The sequence below is a fragment of the Mesoplodon bidens genome (genome assembly GCF_964165515.1).
Source record: "Mesoplodon bidens genome assembly, chromosome: 3".
Lineage (NCBI taxonomy): Eukaryota > Metazoa > Chordata > Mammalia > Artiodactyla > Ziphiidae > Mesoplodon > Mesoplodon bidens.
Genome location: NC_138178.1, coordinates 13,572,370 through 13,592,998, shown reverse-complemented (window position 1 = coordinate 13,592,998; position 20,629 = coordinate 13,572,370). Strand labels below are relative to the sequence as shown.

At 36.1% G+C, this 20,629-nt stretch overlaps 1 protein-coding gene across 1 annotated transcript in view; it reads right to left on the bottom strand.

Annotated features, from left to right (window-relative positions):
- DNAJC1 (DnaJ heat shock protein family (Hsp40) member C1) overlaps positions 1-20,629 on the bottom strand; it is a 211,211-nt gene that overhangs the window by 102,585 nt on the left and 87,997 nt on the right. Inside the window, exon 7 of the mRNA XM_081229510.1 lies at positions 8,386-8,476. Coding sequence (XP_081085636.1) covers positions 8,386-8,476 — 91 coding nt within the window. The remainder of the gene's footprint in view (positions 1-8,385; positions 8,477-20,629) is intronic.

Below are 20,629 nucleotides of genomic sequence, written 5' to 3'. Positions count from 1 at the left end.
AAACAAGTTTAACGTAAATCATATCAAAATTCCAGCAAGACTTTTTTTTTGTAGATACACACAAGATTACCCTAAAATTTACATGGAAAGGCAAAGGAACTAGAATAACTAAAACATTTTGAAAAAGAAGAAGAAAGTAGGAAGAATCACTCTACCTAATTTTGAGATTATTGTAGAGCTGCAATAATCAAGATTCATATTTGTAAACCACATATCTAAAAGAGGAATCATATCTAGAACGTATATATGAAGGACTCTTAAAACTCAATAGTAAAAAAAAAAAAAATCCAATTAGAAAACAAGCCAAAGGCATGAAGAAAGATTTTACTGAAGAGGATATACACGTGGCAAATAAGCACGTGAAAAGATGTTTCAACATCCCTATCCATTAGGAAAATGCAAGTTAAGACCATGGTGAGATACCTCTACACACCTATCAGAATAGCTAAAATAAAAAATAGTGAGAATATCAAATTCTGGTGAGGCTGCAAAGAGACAATCTCTCATACAATGCTGGTAGGAGTATAAAATGGTACAGGAACTCTGGAAAATAATTTGGCAATTTCTTAAAACTCTAAACATAAACTTATCATATGACCCAGCAATTGCACTTCTGGGTTCACACAAAAATTTACATATGACTGTTCATAGCAGCCTTATTTGTAACGGTCAAAAACCATAAACCACCAAAATGTCCTACAATAGGTGAATGGTTAAACAAATGGTGGTACATCCATACTATGGAATATTATTCATTAATAAAAGGAAGTGAATTACTGACACATGGAACAACTTGAATAAATCCCAAAGGCAATACAATGAGTGAAAAAAGCCAGTCTCAAAAGGTCACATACTGTATGGTTCTCGAATTCACATTCTCTAAATCATACAGTCAAAATTACAATGTTAGACAGATGAAAAATAGATTAGTAATTGCCAGGTGTTAGGGATAATGGGGGGATGGGAGAAGGTGATGGTTGTGATAATAAAGCAGTAGTGGATAACTGGGGTGGTGGCTACATTAATATAAGCATGTGATAAAATGGCAGAGAACTATACACACATTTTCTATCAATGTCAGTTCCTAGTTTTGATATTATACTATAGTTATATAAGATAACCAATGGGGGAAACTGAGAGGAGGGTACATAGGACCTCTCTGTACTATCTTTGCAACTTCCTATGAATCTATAATTATTTCAAAGTAAAAAGTTAAATAGAAAAGCAACAGTCCATGGGAGTTCCCTGGTGGTTTAGTGGTTAGTATTTGGCGCTTTCACTGCTGTGACCTGGGTTCAATCACTGGTCAGGGAACTGAGATCCTACAAGCTGCACGGCACAGCCAAAATAAAATAAAAAAAATTAAGACAAAAAAAGCAACAGTTCAGCAAATGGTGCTGGGAAAGCTAGATACCATGTGAAAATAAAGAAGTTGGACACTTACCCAACACCATATATAAAAACTAACTCAAAATGGATCAATTACCTAAGTCTAAGAACTAAAACTCTAAAGGTCTTCCAAGAAAATATAGGGCAAAAGCTTCATGACACTGGATTTGGCAATGATTTCTTTGATATGATACCAAAGGCATAGGCAATGAAAGAAAAAATAGACAAATTAGACTTCATTAAAATTAAAAAATTTTGTGCCTCAAAAGAGAATATCAACAGAGTAAAAAGGCAACCCATATAATAGGAGAAAATACTTGCAAATCATGTATCTGATAAGGAATAATATACAGAATATAGAAAACTTCTAAAACTCAACAACAAACAAATAAACAATCTGATTCAAAATTGGGTACAGGGCTTGAATAGTAATTTCTCCAAAGAAACACGTAATAAGATGGCTATAGGAAACACACACATACACACACACACACACAAAACCCCCAGAAAATAAAAAGCACTGGCAAGGATATGGAGAAATTGGAACTCTGTGCACTGTTGGTGAGAATGTAAAATGGTACAGTGCTATGGAAAACAGTATGGAGGTTCCTAAAAAAAAGTAAAAATAGAATTATCATATGATCCAACAATTCCACTGCTGGATATATATCCAGAAAAGCTGAAACCAGGGACTCAAAGAGATATCTGTACACCCAAGTTCACAGCAGTATTATGCACAACAGCTAGAAAGTGGAAGCAACACAAGTGTTCATTGACAGATGAATGGATAAACAAAATGTGGTATATACATACAATGGAATATTATTCAGCCTTAAAAAGGAAGGAAATTCTGACATATGCCACAACATGGATGAATCTTGAGGACATTATGTAAAGTGAAATAAGCCAATCACAAAAAGATAAATACTGTATGATTAGACTTATGTGAGATACTTAGAGTAGTTGAAATCACAGAACAGTGGTTGCCACAGGGTGGGTGGAGGTGAGAATGGGGAGTTATTATTTAATGGGTACAGTTTCAGTTTTGCAAGATGAAAAGAGCTATGGGAGATGGAGGGGAGTAATGGTTGTACATTATGAATATATTTAATACCACTGAACTCTGCTGTACTTAGAAATGGTTAAGATGGTAAATTTTGTTATGTATATTTTACCACAATGAAAATTATTGAGGGGATAAAGCAATACATTGGTTTTATTGTAACAATCATATATTTTTAAAAAAGGAAAAAATCCTAATATTAGATGAATAGGTACTTGTGACTTGGAATAAAATTTTCACTGTCAGTCTCATAAATGGAATCAAAAAGATCATACCTCATTATATATGGAAATAAAGATGATTTACTCTGTGTTGATGACTCAAAAAGTAGTTTTACTGATGACAAGAATCCTCTTGTCAAAAATGTTACTGAAGAGTTTAAATAAATTGCTTTAAGAAGTATGAAGTAGAAAAGAGCAATACAGTATTTCTAAATTCATTAATTCATTCAGTTAATAGTTACTGAGGAGCTACCACATGCCTGGCATTATTCTAGGTGCTGGGGTTATGACTATAAACAAGAGAGACGAAAATACCTGCCTGCATGGATCTTATAAAGTGATATATCATTTTATATACAGAGTTACATTAAATAGGTACTCATTTCCAGATTAGTAAGTAAAATTTTAGTTGAAATTTGACCAGTTAATCTATAGCCGTAATTGTTTATATATTAAATTGGATAAATGCTTTTTTGAATCATTTCAGTGAGAAAACTGAGATTGCATTATATTTAAGCATCACAGCATTAGGATTTGAAATATCGAGGCAACTGTAATTTGTATTTGAGCTATATGATTTTAAAAATTCACATTCCATTGTTATTAGAACAAAGCACGTAGGAAATAATACTATTTTAAAGATATTCTTTGCCTACATATAAAGTCTTGGGGCTAGGGCTCCTATCAGGTTTTACTATATAATAAATTAAGGTACAGAGTTTCTATTTGGTCATGTTTCCAGATGTACTGGAGCGACTGATGTGTTATATGCCTTTCCATAAATTATCTCAGAGAGTAATCTCCCATCCATGAGCACCCGATATTACCAAAGGAAAAATATTCTAACCCACTGGGATTACACCGGCCCCACCTCCTTTGTCCACCTTCTCCATCAACCCCTGAATTAGCTTACAAATCAGCACTAGCACCTCCTTTCCTCATGAACCTAAGTTTTCTAGAAAACCAGTCTTCCATCACCTTAGGGAAGGTGAGTGTTTTCCCATCCTGCCACCCTGAAGAGAGATGTTCTGTCTACCATGTTCTTACTGTCCCCTTGGCACCCCTACTTAGGCCATCACTGGGGCATGGAGTGGGGACCACACAACAAGAAGAAAACTATAATGTCTGCAATGATTACCTCTGCAGACAAAACAGAAGTACTTGACAGTAGGGTTTTGATTACTTGCTTTTGCTTTTGCTCTTAAACTCATATAAACTACACAGTAAAAAAGGGAAATACTGAGTTTTCCTTCTACCCGTCCTCCCCTTCTTTTCTCTATTCAAATTTTAACCTTTACAATCAATTTCTTCATAAAATAACTCATTTTTTTTCCATTCACAATAGGGGCTGTTTCATTACAGTACTTAGAACTCACATCTATTGACTTAGATTAAAACTCATACAATTAGAGAATGTATAAAAATATTATTAACACTGAAAAAGTCTTGTATTTATAAATATTCAACTTGGATTTAAACCTAAAACATCAAATTGATTAAAAGTTTATAATAAAGAAAGAAATGCTCAAAAATTTCCAAATAAATCATCACATTTTTTTCCATAAAGACTTCCCAGAAGAACGGTATTTATTTTTAAGAAATTACCCTTTTTCAGATTTCCCCCCTAAAATACCATTTCAGTAAGTAACACCACCACACCCTACTCAGTGTAGTTCTAGTGTAGCCCTTAGAGGACTCTGCACAATCTCAGCAGTAAAGCAAATAGACTTGAGGGCAGATTAGCAATTAGGTCATGAAAAACAGGCAGCATAAAATAGCTATTGCTAATCTGCATGAGATGAATTTACTCAATTAAGCAGATGGAAATGTTATTATGAACTCAGTATTCCAATGATGGTCTTTAAAATTAAGAAGGATGGGGGCAAATGAAATGCACACTGGGGGATTTGGGGCCTTTATGTATTAGTTCTAAAGTATACAATGTAGAACACTGTAATGAAGTTAACAAAATTAATTAGAAGATTCTTTGCATGTAACCATTAGAGACTACATTTAAAAATACATGACAGCTTGTGACGTTGTTAAGAGTAATGTGACTGTTCTTTAACGTTCTTAATGTTGATACCATCACCTTTTCTAAATATACTACTGATATCAAAACATGAGTGACAGAAGTCTTATTACTCAGAGCCTAGGATGAGTATTGTTTTTAATAAAGTTTCTGGCATTTAATTTCCTCATTTTCAGTTTCAAGAAACCATAAGCTAGTAATGAATCTTCCAACTTTTTAGAAGACTATCACACATTTTTGCTGGCATACAGTTTTCAGATATTTACCTATTTTAAAATTAATGTTTCTTTACACAATATTTTTATTAAATAACAAATTATTATAACAAATATCATATGATACCAATTATATGTGGAATCTAAAGAAAATGATACAACTGACTTATTTACAAAACAGAAAGAGACTCCCAGACATAGAAAAACTTACAGTTAGCGGGGGGAAAGAGAGGGAGGGATAAATTTGGTCTTTGAGATGAACAGATATACACCTCTATATATAAAATACATGAACAACAAGGACATACTGTATAGCACAAGGAACTATATTAAATACCTTACAATAACCTGTTAATGGAAAAGAATCTAAAAAAAGGATAGATATATATGTATATGTGTAGCTGAATAACTTTGCTGTATAACTGAAACATTGTAAATCAACTCTACTTCAATTTAAAAATAAATATTAAAAAAATTTTTTTAAAGAGCATTAGCAAATCTGCTTGAGAATTGTTATCAAATTCTTAGGCAGAACAAAAGTCTCTGAACAATTTTGGAAAAATAGTCATGAAAACATGACTATGAAAGCAATGAAATTAGTGTATTCATACTGCCTCTACAGGTAAATTTTGGTTTAGTTTGATATTTTTCTCTTTTCTTGTAAATGTGATTTCTGCCCCTCCTTTTTTTTTTTTTTTTTTTTTGCGGTACGCGGGCCTCTCACTGTTGTGGCCTCTCCCGTTGCGGAGCACAGGCTCCGGATGCGCAGGCTCAGCGGCCATGGCTCATGGGCCCAGCCACTCCGCGGCATGTGGGATCTTCCTGGACCGGGGCACAAATCCGTGTCCCCTGCATCGGCAGGCGGACTCTCAACCACTACGCCACCCGGGAAGCTCCTTCCCCCCCTCCTTTTGACTAGTCTTAAAAGGCTTAGAAAATTTTTATGTAACAGTTTTACTTAAAAATAACAATTATATAAAAATTACATTTAAAGTTTCATTTATTCATTGATTTATTCAATTTAATTAAAACTATTTCAACAATTAATCTAACATCAACTTCTGTTTCAATCTTTGGTTTAATATAACAATAATAATTGTCCACCCTTACTCTGCAAAACACACATCAGTCAACCTTAATACATAATTCTCTAACATCCTAAACTTTCTCCTCTTAAATAGAAGTCTGCTTTAAACAATGATATAGTTTATCTGAATATTATTTTGTGTTGAAACTTTACTTTTTATTGGAGTATAGTTGATTTAAAATGTTGTGTTAGTTTCTGCTGTACAGCAAAGTGAATCAGCTATACATATACATATATCCACTCTTTTTTAGATTCTTTTCCCATATAGGTCATTACAGAGAATTGAGACTACTTCCCTGTGCTAAACAGTAGGTCCTTATTAACTATTTTATATAGAGCAGTGTGTATATGTCAATCCCAAACTCCCAATTTATCCCTCCCCACCCCTTTCCCTCCGGTAACCATAAGTTTGTTTTCTTCTTCACTAATATTAACACTCATTAATATTCATGGGATTATATTAATTCATATATTTAGTCATTCATCCATTTATTAAACATTTACTATGTGCCAGGACACTATATTCAATGCTGCAGACACAAAGGTGAAAAAGAAAGTCCCTGTTCTAAAGCTGCCCAGACACCTGAAGGTTGTATAAGGCAAAAAATGGTCCCCCAACCATGACCATGTTCTAATCCCCAGAACCTGGGAATATTTTACCTTACATGGCAAAAGAGACTTTGTAGATGTGATTAAGCTTGAGATAGGAGACTATCTTGAATTATCCAAGTTGGCCCAATCTAATCACAAGTCCTTAAAAGCAGAGAACTTTTCCCAGTTATGATCAGCCAGAGATGTGACTACAGAAGAGTCAGAGAGATGAAACACTGCTGGATCTGAAGAAAGAGGAAGGAGGCCAAGATCCAAGGAGTGTGGAAGGCCTCTAGAAGCTGGAAAAAGAATGCAGGCTTGCTTGATAACCTTGATTTTAGCCCAGTGAGACTCATGTCAGACTCTGACCCATACAACTATAAGATAATACATTTGTGTTCAAGCCACTAAATTTGTGGCCATTTGTTAGAGCAAAAATAGAAAACTAATACTGGGATCATCTAGTCAAACATGTTTTTCTGACAGATAAGGAAAGTAAAACCCTCAAAGCCACACATTTAGGTAGTAGCAGTGTACTCTTTGGGTTTGGAGAGAACATAATTCTCCTCTATTCTCAAACCATGTTTAGTGTCAGGGTAAAGACAGAAAGCTAGACTTTCAGTATATGAAGGGAAATAGCCATCACCATTTTTCTATATATATTGAAAGTGTGAACTGAATGTGTGGTATACTAATACCACAGTTGCTCTTTTCCAGTTTGATTTGGCTAAATGACTTCTATGCGCTGCAGAAAAGCTTTTACTCTATACCCTTAAAAGCACACAAGTTGTTTTCTAAACTACGCATACTGTGTGTTTATATATATTTATAGGCGTGAAGCGATCAGGTATTGAGGGTGTTTACACTGTCTTCTGTGCCCAGATTGGTACCATGCACAGCTTTCAGAAATGAAGTTTGAACCAAAAACATTCATACTGGAATTTTTAAAAAAATAGACTTCACCTCCACGAATTCAGTCAACAATTACCTACTGAGAACCTACTATGTGCCAGGGACACTTTAAGGTCCTTGGATAGTCATAACAGTGAACAAAACAGATAAAGTCCTTACCCTCATGAAGCTTTCATTCTACTGGGGGGACCAGACAGTAAACAAAATGAATATATAAATTAAAGTTAAGTAGTGTTAAGTGCTCTGGATAAAGATAAAGCAACGTAAAGGGACAGAACGGATATGTGTGGGAAAGATGTAGATATACAAACTTAGACAAAAAGACCAGGGCTGGTAAAATGTCTTCTTTAACAGTATGTTCAACTTTTCCTAAAATCAGCAAGAGCTGTCTTTAGGGTTCAGTGGAAGACTTCAACATACTGACACTTTAGCCAAGGTTTTTCATGTTATATAACAATAATACAAATGAAACAACGGCTTTCAAAACTAAAATCATTGACATTTTCAGGCTTCCTGTTTACTACTGTAACACAGCAAGTTGGGGATCAGTTGGATAGACTCAGCACTAAATATCAATGACAACTGCAGCACTGGAGTATTTAAGGACTTTCTAGATTTTGGATGCCTCTCAGATTAAAGGAACTATATGACCCCATGTTAATTTTATCCCTCCTGATACTGAGCTGTGGGTGGTTCAGAAATTACTAATATAGTATTTTCCACATATAGTATATTAAGTACAAGTAACTCCATTTAGAGAGTAGCAAGGAAAGCACAGAAAATTTAATTACTGCTGAATTTAAGGGAAAATCCAAATTTAAATAATCAGTTTTATATAATATAGTTAATACAGTAAGAAAATGTTTAAAACTCACTTTGAAGTGTTTCAAGTTCAGCTCTAGTCAATGCATCTTCCTTTTCCTTCAATCTTGTTTCTTTATATTTAGCATAAAACTGCCCAGCATCCTGAAAAAAGAAGTAACAAATAAATTAACATAAAAGTCAGTTTGCTTTGATGGTATTTTCCACATAACTTCAAGTTAAAGCAGTATATTCAGGGACGCGGGTTCAATGCCTGGCTGGGGAACTAAGATCCCACATGCTGCGGGGCAACTAAGCCTGTGCACCACAACTACTAAGCTTGCACACCTCAACGAGAGAGCCCGCATGCCACAAATTACAGAGCCCATGCACCCTGGAGCCTGTGCACCACAACTAGAGAAGAGAAAATCTGCACGCCACAACTAGAGAGAAACCCGCGTGCTGCAAGGAAGCCATAATGGAAGATCCTGTATGCTGCAACCAAGACCTGATGCAGCCAAAAAAAATAAGGAAAATAAATAAAATAAATATTAAAAAAACTATTTAAAGTAGTATATTCATTTAATAAGTAGTCTTCCTCTGTGTTTATGCTTTCAAATTTTATGATGAACAGAAGAAACTGAATAAGCAGTTCTCTACGATTTCTCTATCTTAGAGAACTAATGAAAGCCAGAAACTACATGAGTATAAATACGTTTAAGTAAAGCCTTTACTCTCAGATACGAAAGGGATGTATCCTCTTCCTGTTTTCTTCCATTGTATATTTTCTCAGTATTATGCATGGACAGAGAGCAGAAAAACACACTTGCTGAACTGAATTATTTGATAGCATAGTAAATTATATTATTGTGACTAACAAAGTACTAACACTATTTTCATATTAGTCCCTTAACTCCAAAAGATTTTCAAAATTACTATATGCAAATCTGATTGTGAAACTTCTATGACCATGTAGATACAAGTGAAAGTTGTCACTCCACTGAGAGTTGAGGACTGAGGACACACACTGTACACAAATACTTAGGTGTCAAGATACAGTGGCTAAAGTCTCAAGGAGTGGCCAATAGGATAGGTAAGACTTTAGCAGAGTACCGGAAAAAGACCAGGCCTTTAATCACAGACATGGAGATAAACAAGTTGGTGCTCTAGGCATATAAAGATCCTGACAGTGAAAAAAGCAAAAACAGATAATCTTCCACCGCCCCTTGACTCAAACTCCATCTATTCTATAGCAATATTACTTGTAGCTGCCAGGCTACACTGTGCTATGCTTCCATGTCTTTCTGTATGCTTTGCATTCTAGCTAGAACATTTTGCTCCCCTACCATTATTCTGAAGAACTCCTACTCATCCTTGAAAACCCTATTCAAGCATCACCTCTTTTGCAAGTCTTTCTGACCTTCCCTGGAAGAGTAATTCTCTCCTGTATACTGCTTCTGTATTTAAACACATTTCTATGGTTGCTTATATCATGCTGTATTCTCTTCTAGAAAATGAGAAATCTGAGACAAGGTTACCTGTATGCTCAGAGCACAGTATCTAGCATCAAACAGGCACTCAATAAGCATTCTCTGAACTGAGCTAGATTGAAATATATGAGAAACCTTGTAAAGAAAGAAGTAAAAGGGCTTGATGACTGACTGGTGTGGAATAAGAAAAAGATATAAAGGATAACTCTAGAGTAATATTCCCAGACTGTACGACTCCTAGAGCATATAAATCATAGACCCGTCTGAGAGGATTTTATTTCTGCAGGAAATGAAGGAACAAAATCAATCCTTGGCTCCACCTCACTTCAGAGGTAAATGCATGAACACCTAAACCCTAGAATGGGATTATCTCTTTTCAGCTGTGACTGTTCAAATTTAAGCTTTCTCCTGGGGTCTATGTTTCTTGGGGTTATAACAGAACTCTTTTACTTGATAATTAATTAGGGAAATGACAGGGCACTTCTAAAATCACTGAATCAATATAATAAAGATGTACCTCTTATTCCTTCCATTCCCACTTTTAGGTTCCTACCTCATTTCTTCTAGAAGGATTTCTTTTTTTTTTTTTTGCGGTATGTGGGCCTCTCACTGTTGTGGACTCTCCCGTTGCGGAGCACAGGCTCCGGACGTGCAGGCTCAGCGGCCATGGCTCACGGGCCTAGCCGCTCCGCAGCATGTGGGATCTTCCCGGACCAGGGCATGAACCAGTGTCCCCTGCATCGGCAGGTGGACTCTCAACCAGCGCGCCACCAGGGAAGCCCATAGAAGGATTTCTACAAGCCCTGGGCCAGGGCTAAATAATGGCATAATTTGAAAGGCACAGAGGTCATACATCTGACTTATCCTCCCATGCCCATATTTATTTATTTTTATTATTATGTTTTTAGTTGTGGCATGTGGGATCTTTAGTTGCAGCATGCAAACTCTTAGTTGAGGCATGCGGGATCTAGTCTCCTGACCAGGGATCCAACCGGGGCCCCCTACATTGGGAGCGCAGAGTCTTAGCCACTGGACCACCAAGGAAGTCCCCATATTTACTTTATTTTGTTTTTTCTTTTTTTTCTTAACATTTTTATTGGAGTATAATTGCTTTACAATGGTGTGTTAGTTTCTGCTTTATAACACAGTGAATCAGTTTTACATATACATATATCCCCATACCTCTTCCCTCTTGCATCTCCCTCCCTCCCACCCTCCCTATCCCACCCCTCTAGGTGGTCACAAAGCACCAAGCTGATCTCCCTATGCTATGCTACTGCTTCCCACTAGCTATCTATTTTACATTTGGTAGTGTATATATGTCCCTATATACACTACCACTCTCTTTGTCCCAGCTTGCCCACCCCCCTCGCCGTGTCAAGTCCATTCTCTAGTAGGTCTGCGTCTTTATTCCCGTCTTGCCCCTAGGTTCTTCATGACGATTTATTTTTTTAAGATTCCATATATATGTGTTAGCATATGGTATTTCTTTTTCTCTTTCTGACTTATTCACTCTGTATGACAGACTCTAGGTCCATCCACCTCACTACAAATAACTCAATTTTGTTTCTTTTTATGGCTGAGTAATATTCAATTGTATACATGTGCCACATCTTCTTTACCCAGTCATCTGTCGATGGACACTTGGGTTGCCTCCATGTCCTGGCTATTGTAAATAGAGCTGCAATGAACATTGTGGTACATGACTCTTTTTGAATTATGGTTTTCTCAGGGTATATGCCCAGTAGTGGGATTGCTGGGTCATATGGTAGTTCTATTTGTAGTTTTTTAAGGAACCTCCATACTCTTCTCCATAGTGGCTGTACCAATTTACATTCACACCAACAGTGCAAAAGGATTCCCTTTTCTCCACACCCTCTCCAGCATTTACTGTTTGTAGATGTTCTGATGATGACCATTCTGACCAGTGTGAGGTGATATCGCATTGTAGTTTTGATTCGCATTTCTCTAATGATTAATGATGTTAAGCATTCTTTCATGTGTTTGTTGGTAATCTGTATATCTTCTTTGGAGAAATGTCTATTTAGGTCTTCTGCCCATTTTTGGATTGGGCTGTTTGTTTTTTTGATATTGAGCTGCATGAGCTGCTTGTAAATTTTGGAGATCAATCCTTTGTCAGTTGCTTCATTTGCAAATATTTTCTCCCATTTTGAGGGTTGTCTTTTCTTCTTGTTTATCGTTTCCTTTGCTGTGCAAAAGCTTTGAAGTTTCATTAGGTCCCATTTGTTTATTTTTGGCTTTATTTCCATTTCTCTAGGAGGTGGGTCAAAAAGGATCTTGCTGTGATTTATGTCAAAGAGTGTTCTGCCTATGTTTTCCTCTAAGAGTCTGACAGTGTCTGGCCTTACATTTAGGTCTTTAATCCATTTAGAGTTTATTTTTGTGTATGGTGTTAGGGAGTGGTCTAATTTTATTCTTTTACATGTAGCTGTCCAGTTTTTCCAGCACCACTTATTGAAGAGGCTGTCTTTTCTCCATTGTATATTCTTGCCTCCTTTATCAAAGATAAGGTGACCATATGTGTGTGGGTTTATCTCTGGGCTTTCTATCCTGTTCCATTGATCCATATTTCTGTTTCTGTGCCAGTACCATACTGTCTTGATTACTGTAGCTTTGTAGTATAGTCTGAAGTCCAGGAGCCTGATTCCTCCAGCTCTGTTTTTCTTTCTCAAGTTTGCTTTGGCTATTCGGGGTCTTTTGTGTTACCATACAAATTGTGAAATTCTTTGTTCTAGTTCTGTGAAAAATGACAGTGGTAGTTTGATAGGGATTGCATTGAATCTGTAGATTGCTTTAGGTAGTATAGTCATTTTCACAATGTTGACTCTTCCAATCCAAGAACATGGTATATCTCTCCACCTATTTGTATCATCTTTAATTTCTTTCATTAGTGTCTTATAGTTTTCTGCATACATGTATTTTGTCTCCTTAGGTAGGTTTATTCCTAGGTATTTTATTCTTTTTGTTGCAATGATAAATGGGAGTGTTTTCTTAATTTCACTTTCAGATTTTTCATTCCTATACATTAGTGTATAGGAATGCGAGAGATTTCTGTGCATTAATTTTGTTTCCTGAAACTTTACCAAATTCATTGATTAGCTCTAGTTTTCTGGTAGCATCTTTAGGATTCTCTATGTATAGTATCATGTCATCTGCAAACAGTGACAGCTTTACTTCTTTTCCGGTTTGGATTCCTTTTATTTCTTTTCCTTCTCTGATTGCTGTGGCTAAAACTTCCAAAACTATGTTGAATAATAGTGGTGAGAGTGGGCAACCTTGTCTTCTTCCTGTTCTTAGTGGAAATGGTTTCAGTTTTTCACCATTGAGGATGATGTTGGCTGTGGGTTTGTCATATATAGCCTTTATTATGTTGAGGTAACTTCCCTCTGTGTCTACTTTCTGGAGGGTTTTTATCATAAATTGGTGTTGAATTTTGTTGAAAGCTTTTTCTGCATCTATTGAGATGATCATATGGTTTTTCTCCTTCAATTTGTTAATATGGTGTATCACATTGATTGATTTGCATATATTGAAGAATCCTTGCATTCCTGGGATAAACCCCACTTGATCATGGTGTATGATCCTTTTAATGTGCTGCTGGATTCTGTTTGCTAGTATTTTGTTGAGGATTTTTGCATCTATATTCATCAGTGATATTGGAATGTAGTTTTCTTTCTTTGTGACATCTTTGTCTGGTTTTGGTATCAGGGTGATGGTGGCCTCGTAGAATGAGTGGGAGTGTTCCTCCCTCTGCTATATTTAGAAGAGTTTGAGAAGCATAGGTGTTAGCTCTTCTCTAAATGTTTGATAGAATTCACCTGTGAAGCCATCTGGTCCTGGGCTTTTGTTTTTTGGAAGATTTTTTATCACAGTTTCAATTTCAGTGCTTGTGACTGGTCTGTTTATATTTTCTATTTCTTCCTGGTTCAGGCTCAGAAAGTTGTGCATTTCTAAGAATTTGTCCATTTCTTCCAGGTTGTCCATTTTATTGGCATAGAGTTGCTTGTAGTAATCTCTCATGATCCTTTGTATTTCTGCAGTGTCAGTTGTTACTTCTCCTTTTTCATTTCTAATTCTATTGATTTGAGTCTTCTCCCTTTTTTTCTTGATGAGTCTGGCTAATGGTTTCTCAATTTTGTTTATCTTCTCAAAGAACCAGCTTTTAGTTTTATTGATCTTTGCTATCGTTTCCTTTTTTTCTTTTTCATTTATTTCTGATCTGATCTTTATGATTTCTTTCCTTCTGCTAACTTTGGGGTTTTTTTGTTCTTTCTCTAACTGCTTTAGTGTAAGGTTAGGTTGTTTATTTGAGATGTTTCTTGTTTCTTAAGGTAGGATTGTATTGCTATAAACTTCCCTCCTAGAACTGCTTTCGCTGCATCCCATAGGTTTTGGGTCATCATGTTTTCATTGTCATTTGTTTCTAGGTATTTTTTGATTTCCTCTTTGATTTCTTCAGTGATCTCTTCGTTACCCGTATTTACTTTAAATTTCAACAGAGTTTTGGTTAAGAATTTATGGTCCCTTAACACTCCCTGCACCCCCAAAATCTCAACCCTGGAAAAGTCTTATTTTATATTAAACCATATCAGTCATTCATTCCTCAGTATTAATGAATGAATGGGCTTATTAGCGTCTTTCCAGAGAGTAATTTTTAATAGTAGGGAAAAGGTCAGGAAGGCTTTACCTCCTTAGGGAAGTAGGAAGGGTTGCACCATGTAAGAAAAGAAGGGTACAGATAAGTTATTTATGAGGTGTGAAAGATGATGAGTTGAAATCAAACACCATAGTATAATAGAATGAGATAGAATATAGTGATGAAGAGGGCAGATTTTAGAGTCAAGCTGCCTGGATTAAGATCTCGGCTTTGCCATCTCACTAGCCATGTGACATTCAGCATTACTTCACTTTCCTATGGACGAATTTTCTCATCCATCAAATGGGGATAATACAAGTACGTAACTCATAGAGCTGTTGGAAAGATTAAATGTGTTAATATATGGGAAACACTTAGAATAACATCTTGCACACAGTTAGGCCTTACATATGGTACCTATTTTTATTATTACTTCATCATTTTGCCAAGAACCTTATTCTCCACCACAAAGACAGGGTGAGTTTTTCTGCTTCATAGTAAACCAGAACTCCTGCAGAATCCTGCATCTTCTCACTTACGTGACTTCTCTTTACCTGAACCCTCTTCACCTCAGTGCAAAAACCTTTTGCTGGACAATCCCTTCCTAGTGGTCCTAACAAATCTGAACATTTCTCTGCTAATGTTTCTTCCTTCTGCTGCAGCACAGAATTCCATAAAATTCCTTTTGGAATTTTGCATTAGATTCAACACCACACTTATCTGAGGATTGCAATGCACCCAATCACCTTAACCTACTCCATCTAATTCCAAGCGTTTTAACACATTTCCTCGTCTCACTCACTGTTTATTCTAGGCAAAGAATCCTATCTCCCTTTTGCCCCATTTCTAAGCATTTATTTAAATGTTCCTCATGCTTTTTCTTTCCTTCATATCTTGTTTGTACTTGCAAATTATAATTACAATATGTCCACTCTAGGAAGCATTACTTCTTTAATAAACCTACGATGTCAAATAATTCTACCGTACTCAACAAACTTTGTTCCAACCATCCTTCTGTAGAGTTTGGTGTCCCATACTTTAAGATGCACTGACAAACTGGAAGACTTTAAAAGGAAAGTGATCAAATGGTGAGGGGCCTTGAAACTATATACATATATATATATACTCAGATTTTCTATTATAGGTTATTATACAATATTGAATACAGTTCCCTGTGCTATATAGTAAATCCTTGTTGCATATCTACTTTATGTATAGTAGTTTATATCTGTTAACCTCATACTCCTAATTTATCCCTCCCCTCCTCCCTTTCCCCTTTGGTAACCATAAGTTTGTCTTCTGTGTCTGTGAATCTGGGCTTGAAACTGTATTTAAAAGGGAACGGAAATGAGAAGATTAGGGATAAGTTTTGATTTTGGATAAATACAAAAAGAGCTTGCTGATAATTAAAATCACCTGAAAATGAAACAGACTGGCTTTGCAGGTAATATTCAAGACAGACCAGGCCAGTGACGGGGTTGGGGGTAGGGATTGGGGGTTGGGGTGTCATGTATTCAAAAGAGGTTGAATAATAGCAGTTGTTTGCAACCTTCCCCGCCCCCCCCCATTCTTCAAGAGAAGCTAATTCATGTGAATACCATTGTTAAGTAGGGAAAATAAACACAAAGTCTCATTTTGAGTCCAGAATAAGCCCCAGTTTACCTACACAGGAAAGGATAAATTTCTTGTGGATAAACTTCTCATCCATCTTTGGAGACACTGCCTGGCACATAATAGATGCTTAATAAGTATTTAATGAATGAATGAATGTTTAATCAGTCAGGGCTCTGGACTGCCTAGGTTTAGCTGCATAATACTTATTAAAACTACAGAGTTTACACTGTTCCAAACAGAAAGTTCTCATCCTCGAGGAGCTTATAATCCTTATGGATGGAACATGAGGAAAAGTTTTTACTCTAGAATCAACTCTCTTAATACTTAAAATTTCTTGGAGGGCTCAAAGCTTGTCTGCATAGACACCAAGCAGAGGACTGATTTTACATTACAGAACTATGACTTAAAGAATTTATATATTATGAGTGGTTCTTTGTCTAATTGTAGAGTATGGGCTCCTGCACAAGGTCTTTAAAAAGTAATATTTATTTATACTTATTTACTGAACCACTATTATATGTGTTGTACTTTGTTAGGATATATGGGGGTTATATGCTAAGACAAGCAGTTGCCCTTAAAGCATATGTAAAAATATCTATGAATATCAACCAAAATAAGGAATATAAACTACATGAGAACAGGAATTTTGGTCTTTTTTAGAAAATTTTTTGTATTTCCAGAGCCTAAAAGAATACTTAGCACATAGTAAGCACTCAGTAAATATTTGCTTTGTAAAGCAACCATACTCTGATAAAAACTAATTTAAAAAATAGAGTAAAATAATATTTGCTAAAAAAACAAAAATATATTTGCTGAATGAATTACTGAAAGAGAGAGTGGTGCTCTCCCAACATTCTATTTGTTTCCCCACATTCCCTTATTCTCTTGAAATTAGGTGGGGTTATGGGACTAGTTCTGGATGGGCTGCGGTTAGAAATATGTGTTATTTCAAACCCAACATCAAAAAACTCATGCAATCCTCCAGCTCTCTACTCTTGCCACAGGGAGCAAGGAAGCCACATGCTCCAGATGCAAACAGCTAGAAGATGGTGAAGACATCATTATTCTGGGTCCCTAAATAGCTAGTTAGAGCAGAATGTCCCTTTTCCCACCAACCAGTGATAGATAAGTGGCATACACTGGAAAAAAAAATTTTAAGTCACTGAAATTTCAGGATGATCTGTACCACAGTCTATCCTGATTAATACAAATAGTAAGTGCTATGAAGTTAGTACAGAGAATATACAATGGGAAATTTTCAGTTGGCCTGATCAAGAAAGGTTTCATAATGATGATGACGATTTAGCTAAGCCTTGAAGATGTACCATTCCCAAGGTTCCTTAGCTACAAGATGGAAGTCATCCCTTATAAATCTTTCTTTTTAACTCTATTGACATAGTTTATCTAAGTGATAAAGATAACATGCTGAGCTGGCACTGCTTGTCATGTTTTGGTTTTCTTTTATTTCTCCATATAAACCTTAAAATATTGAACAATCCAAAAAAATCTTAGGAACGAAAGGAATTGATTTAGAGTGGTACAAGCGGGGAAATAGTACCACCTGTCCTAATGGGAATAGGGAACATTTCTCTTTGACTGTTTGACAGCACAATCTCTCGTTTGAAGCTTACATATAACCGTCCACACAGGAGACTATCGTTAAGTGCACTGCTGAAAATCTGCCCATAAATTCAATTGCTCTATATCAAATTTTGTTCTCCAACTGACTTATAATCTCAGAATTAGATATAATATGTAATTACATATAATGTATAAAATTACAATGAAGAATACAGGAAAACTTTTAAATTTCATACTCTGAATAAGAGTAAATTTTCTTGTACAGAATGATAATAACACTAAATTCACAAGAAGTAATAAAAATAAAGCAGAAAAAAAGCTCAGCTTTCCTCTGCCTGAGTCAGTAGTATTCAAAGAGACGGAAGGCCCAAAGCAACTTCTTCCATTTGTGCTAAGAGACAGAAGACACCACAGAAGTCATCTATTCAGCCCCAACTCAATATAAGAATCCTTCTACAACTTTTATAACAATTACAGTCTGCCTCAATATTCGTATAGAGAATGTAAGATCAGACAGCTTATTCACTCACCATAACATATCTAGCTTGTTATCCAGCTGTTGAAAAAATTTATTCTTTCTTACCTTTTATATTTCTTATATTTTAAATTTATTTTTGCCTGCTTTAAGTTTCATTTCTACCACTGACTAGTAGTGTCACTTTGGGCAAACTGTCTCACCAATCTGAGTCTTAAACTTATTTTTCATCTACAAAATATGGAATTGATGAGACTACGCATCTCTAACATCCTACCTAACTAACATTTTGTGATTTTAAAATCTTTTCTACAAAACTCTATATTCTGCCTTTGGACCTCCGAATAATTGCATCTTATGGCCTCCTTTCAGAGAGTAGAAGGAATGGAATCTTTGTTATGTTGTGAGGTCTTTCCAGTTTTCCTATATCCCTTTGTCCTTCTGTAGCAGGAGAGTTTCAGCCTTATAAAAATTCAGACGAGTTTTTCCAACCTTTTTCATTTGTTTACGTATCCCTATATAAAGTATGTTTGTATGCAAAATTTTTCAAAAAGTTATGTGAGTACTGAAAGTAAGCTTCCTCATCCCTTGGAAAATCTGTGTTTAACTCTGAGTAGAAGGGCAGGCAACTGAGCTTGCTACAAATGCCTCCTAGCCTTTTAGAAGCTTTTCTCCCTGCTAATTAGCTGTGAATGTTTTGCTTATTTGGTTTCTGTCCCAGCAAGCAGAAGCAAAGGGGCTAGAAATGAAGGGCCCTGACTGTAGAAAGGGTGACCTCCAGGCTTGTCCACAGTTGTAGTTTCCATGGAAGAAGCTTCTTGGGAGGGAGGATGCCTCCATTTATAAATAGTTGTATAAACTACAGTATTCCGTTTACTCTCTTAGGCAACTTTTATTTTAATTTTTTAAGGTAAAAGTCATAGCACTACAGAAAAGACTATTTTCTCAGCCACTGCTCCTCAGCAACCTATAAATCCTGATAGGGTGGAGATATACATGCTGGAAATTTCCTACAATAATTTCTAGTCTGTGTTCATATTAGATCAGCTTGGTAGTGAGAAAAGATGGGACTGGGACTTAACAATGAGAAAAATTAACAACCTTAGGCAATGCACACCTAAAGCAGTTGTACATTTTATAAATTACATTACTGAGAAATGTAACATAGCAGGTAGAGAGAAATTTAAATGGTGAGTTCCCAGAAAATCAAACAAACTATCGAGAAAATAAATTTTGAATACTGAAGACCTTCCATCTCAGAAAACGTAGAGAACTATGAACTATGATTTAGGTTGGTAATCACTTGGGATATTTGGTACTTACTGATTTTGTATGAGAAATCGGTGGTGTTAACGACCTAAATTATCATGGGCCCAAATAAATGAAGCTCCAACACAAACAGACAGTGACAAAAATAAACTAAGTTATAAGAGTTAAAATGAAAATATGCACATAGCATTGGTTATATTTCATCAGTTGTTTGCTACCCTCATGGCTATGAATATATTTCAGAACATACATGGTCAATTAAAAAATATCCAAGAAGGGCATTTTGGAGGTTAGAAAAATTTCTTGGGGTTATAGGCTGAATATAGTCAACATGGAAGACTGGATTAGTCAGATTCCAAGAGACTGTGTACTCCCTTCAAACTATGGTGAAAAAAGAAACACTGGTAAGATATGAAAGTGTCACTAGGGCTATACTTTTTTTTTTTGTTTGCGGTACGTGGGCCTGTCACTGCTGTGGCCTCTCCCGTTGCGGAGCACAGGCTCTGATGTGCGGCCATGGCTCACGGGCCCAGCCGCTCCGCAGCATGTGGGATCTTCCCAGACTGGGGCACGAACCCATGGTCCCCTGCATCGGCAGGAGGACTCTCAACCACTGCGCCACCAGGGAAGCCCAGGGCTATACTTTTAATGTTAAAATTAAATTCTAGCCTCAAAGCACACTATGCCTCTCCTGATATAGGCCAAGTTCCTTGTTATATTCTAATTCACATTCCATGTCTTTGGTTGATCATTCCACCTACCGTTTTCGCTGTCTAAACACATTCTTCTCAAGTTTTCCAAGCTTCTCTGCACACGGTCATGCATTTTACTCCTCTCTAAAGTTCTCTCATCTCTCTATGGACACATCAATTTACAAACACTCTCCACATTCTTCTTCTATGGTTTCTCATTTGACTTTTTTCTTCTCTGCCTATGTGGGTACATGAATGATATAGGGATATACGTTTTGCTAAATATAGTAATATCCATACATCTTTCCCTTCAATATTTTCCAATCTAGGAAATGTTTGTTATTAACTTAACATCGAATATTTTACACATATCAAGTATAATCGTTTTCAGTTACTGGCCTCATTCTTCTAACCTACCAAATCTTATAATGCTTTCAATATATTTTTCAGAACAAAGGAAAGGAACAAAACCCAGTGCTGGAGGTAATAAAGACCTTCTCAAAAAGCAAGGGGAGCTATCAAAGAAATACTTCTACCTCT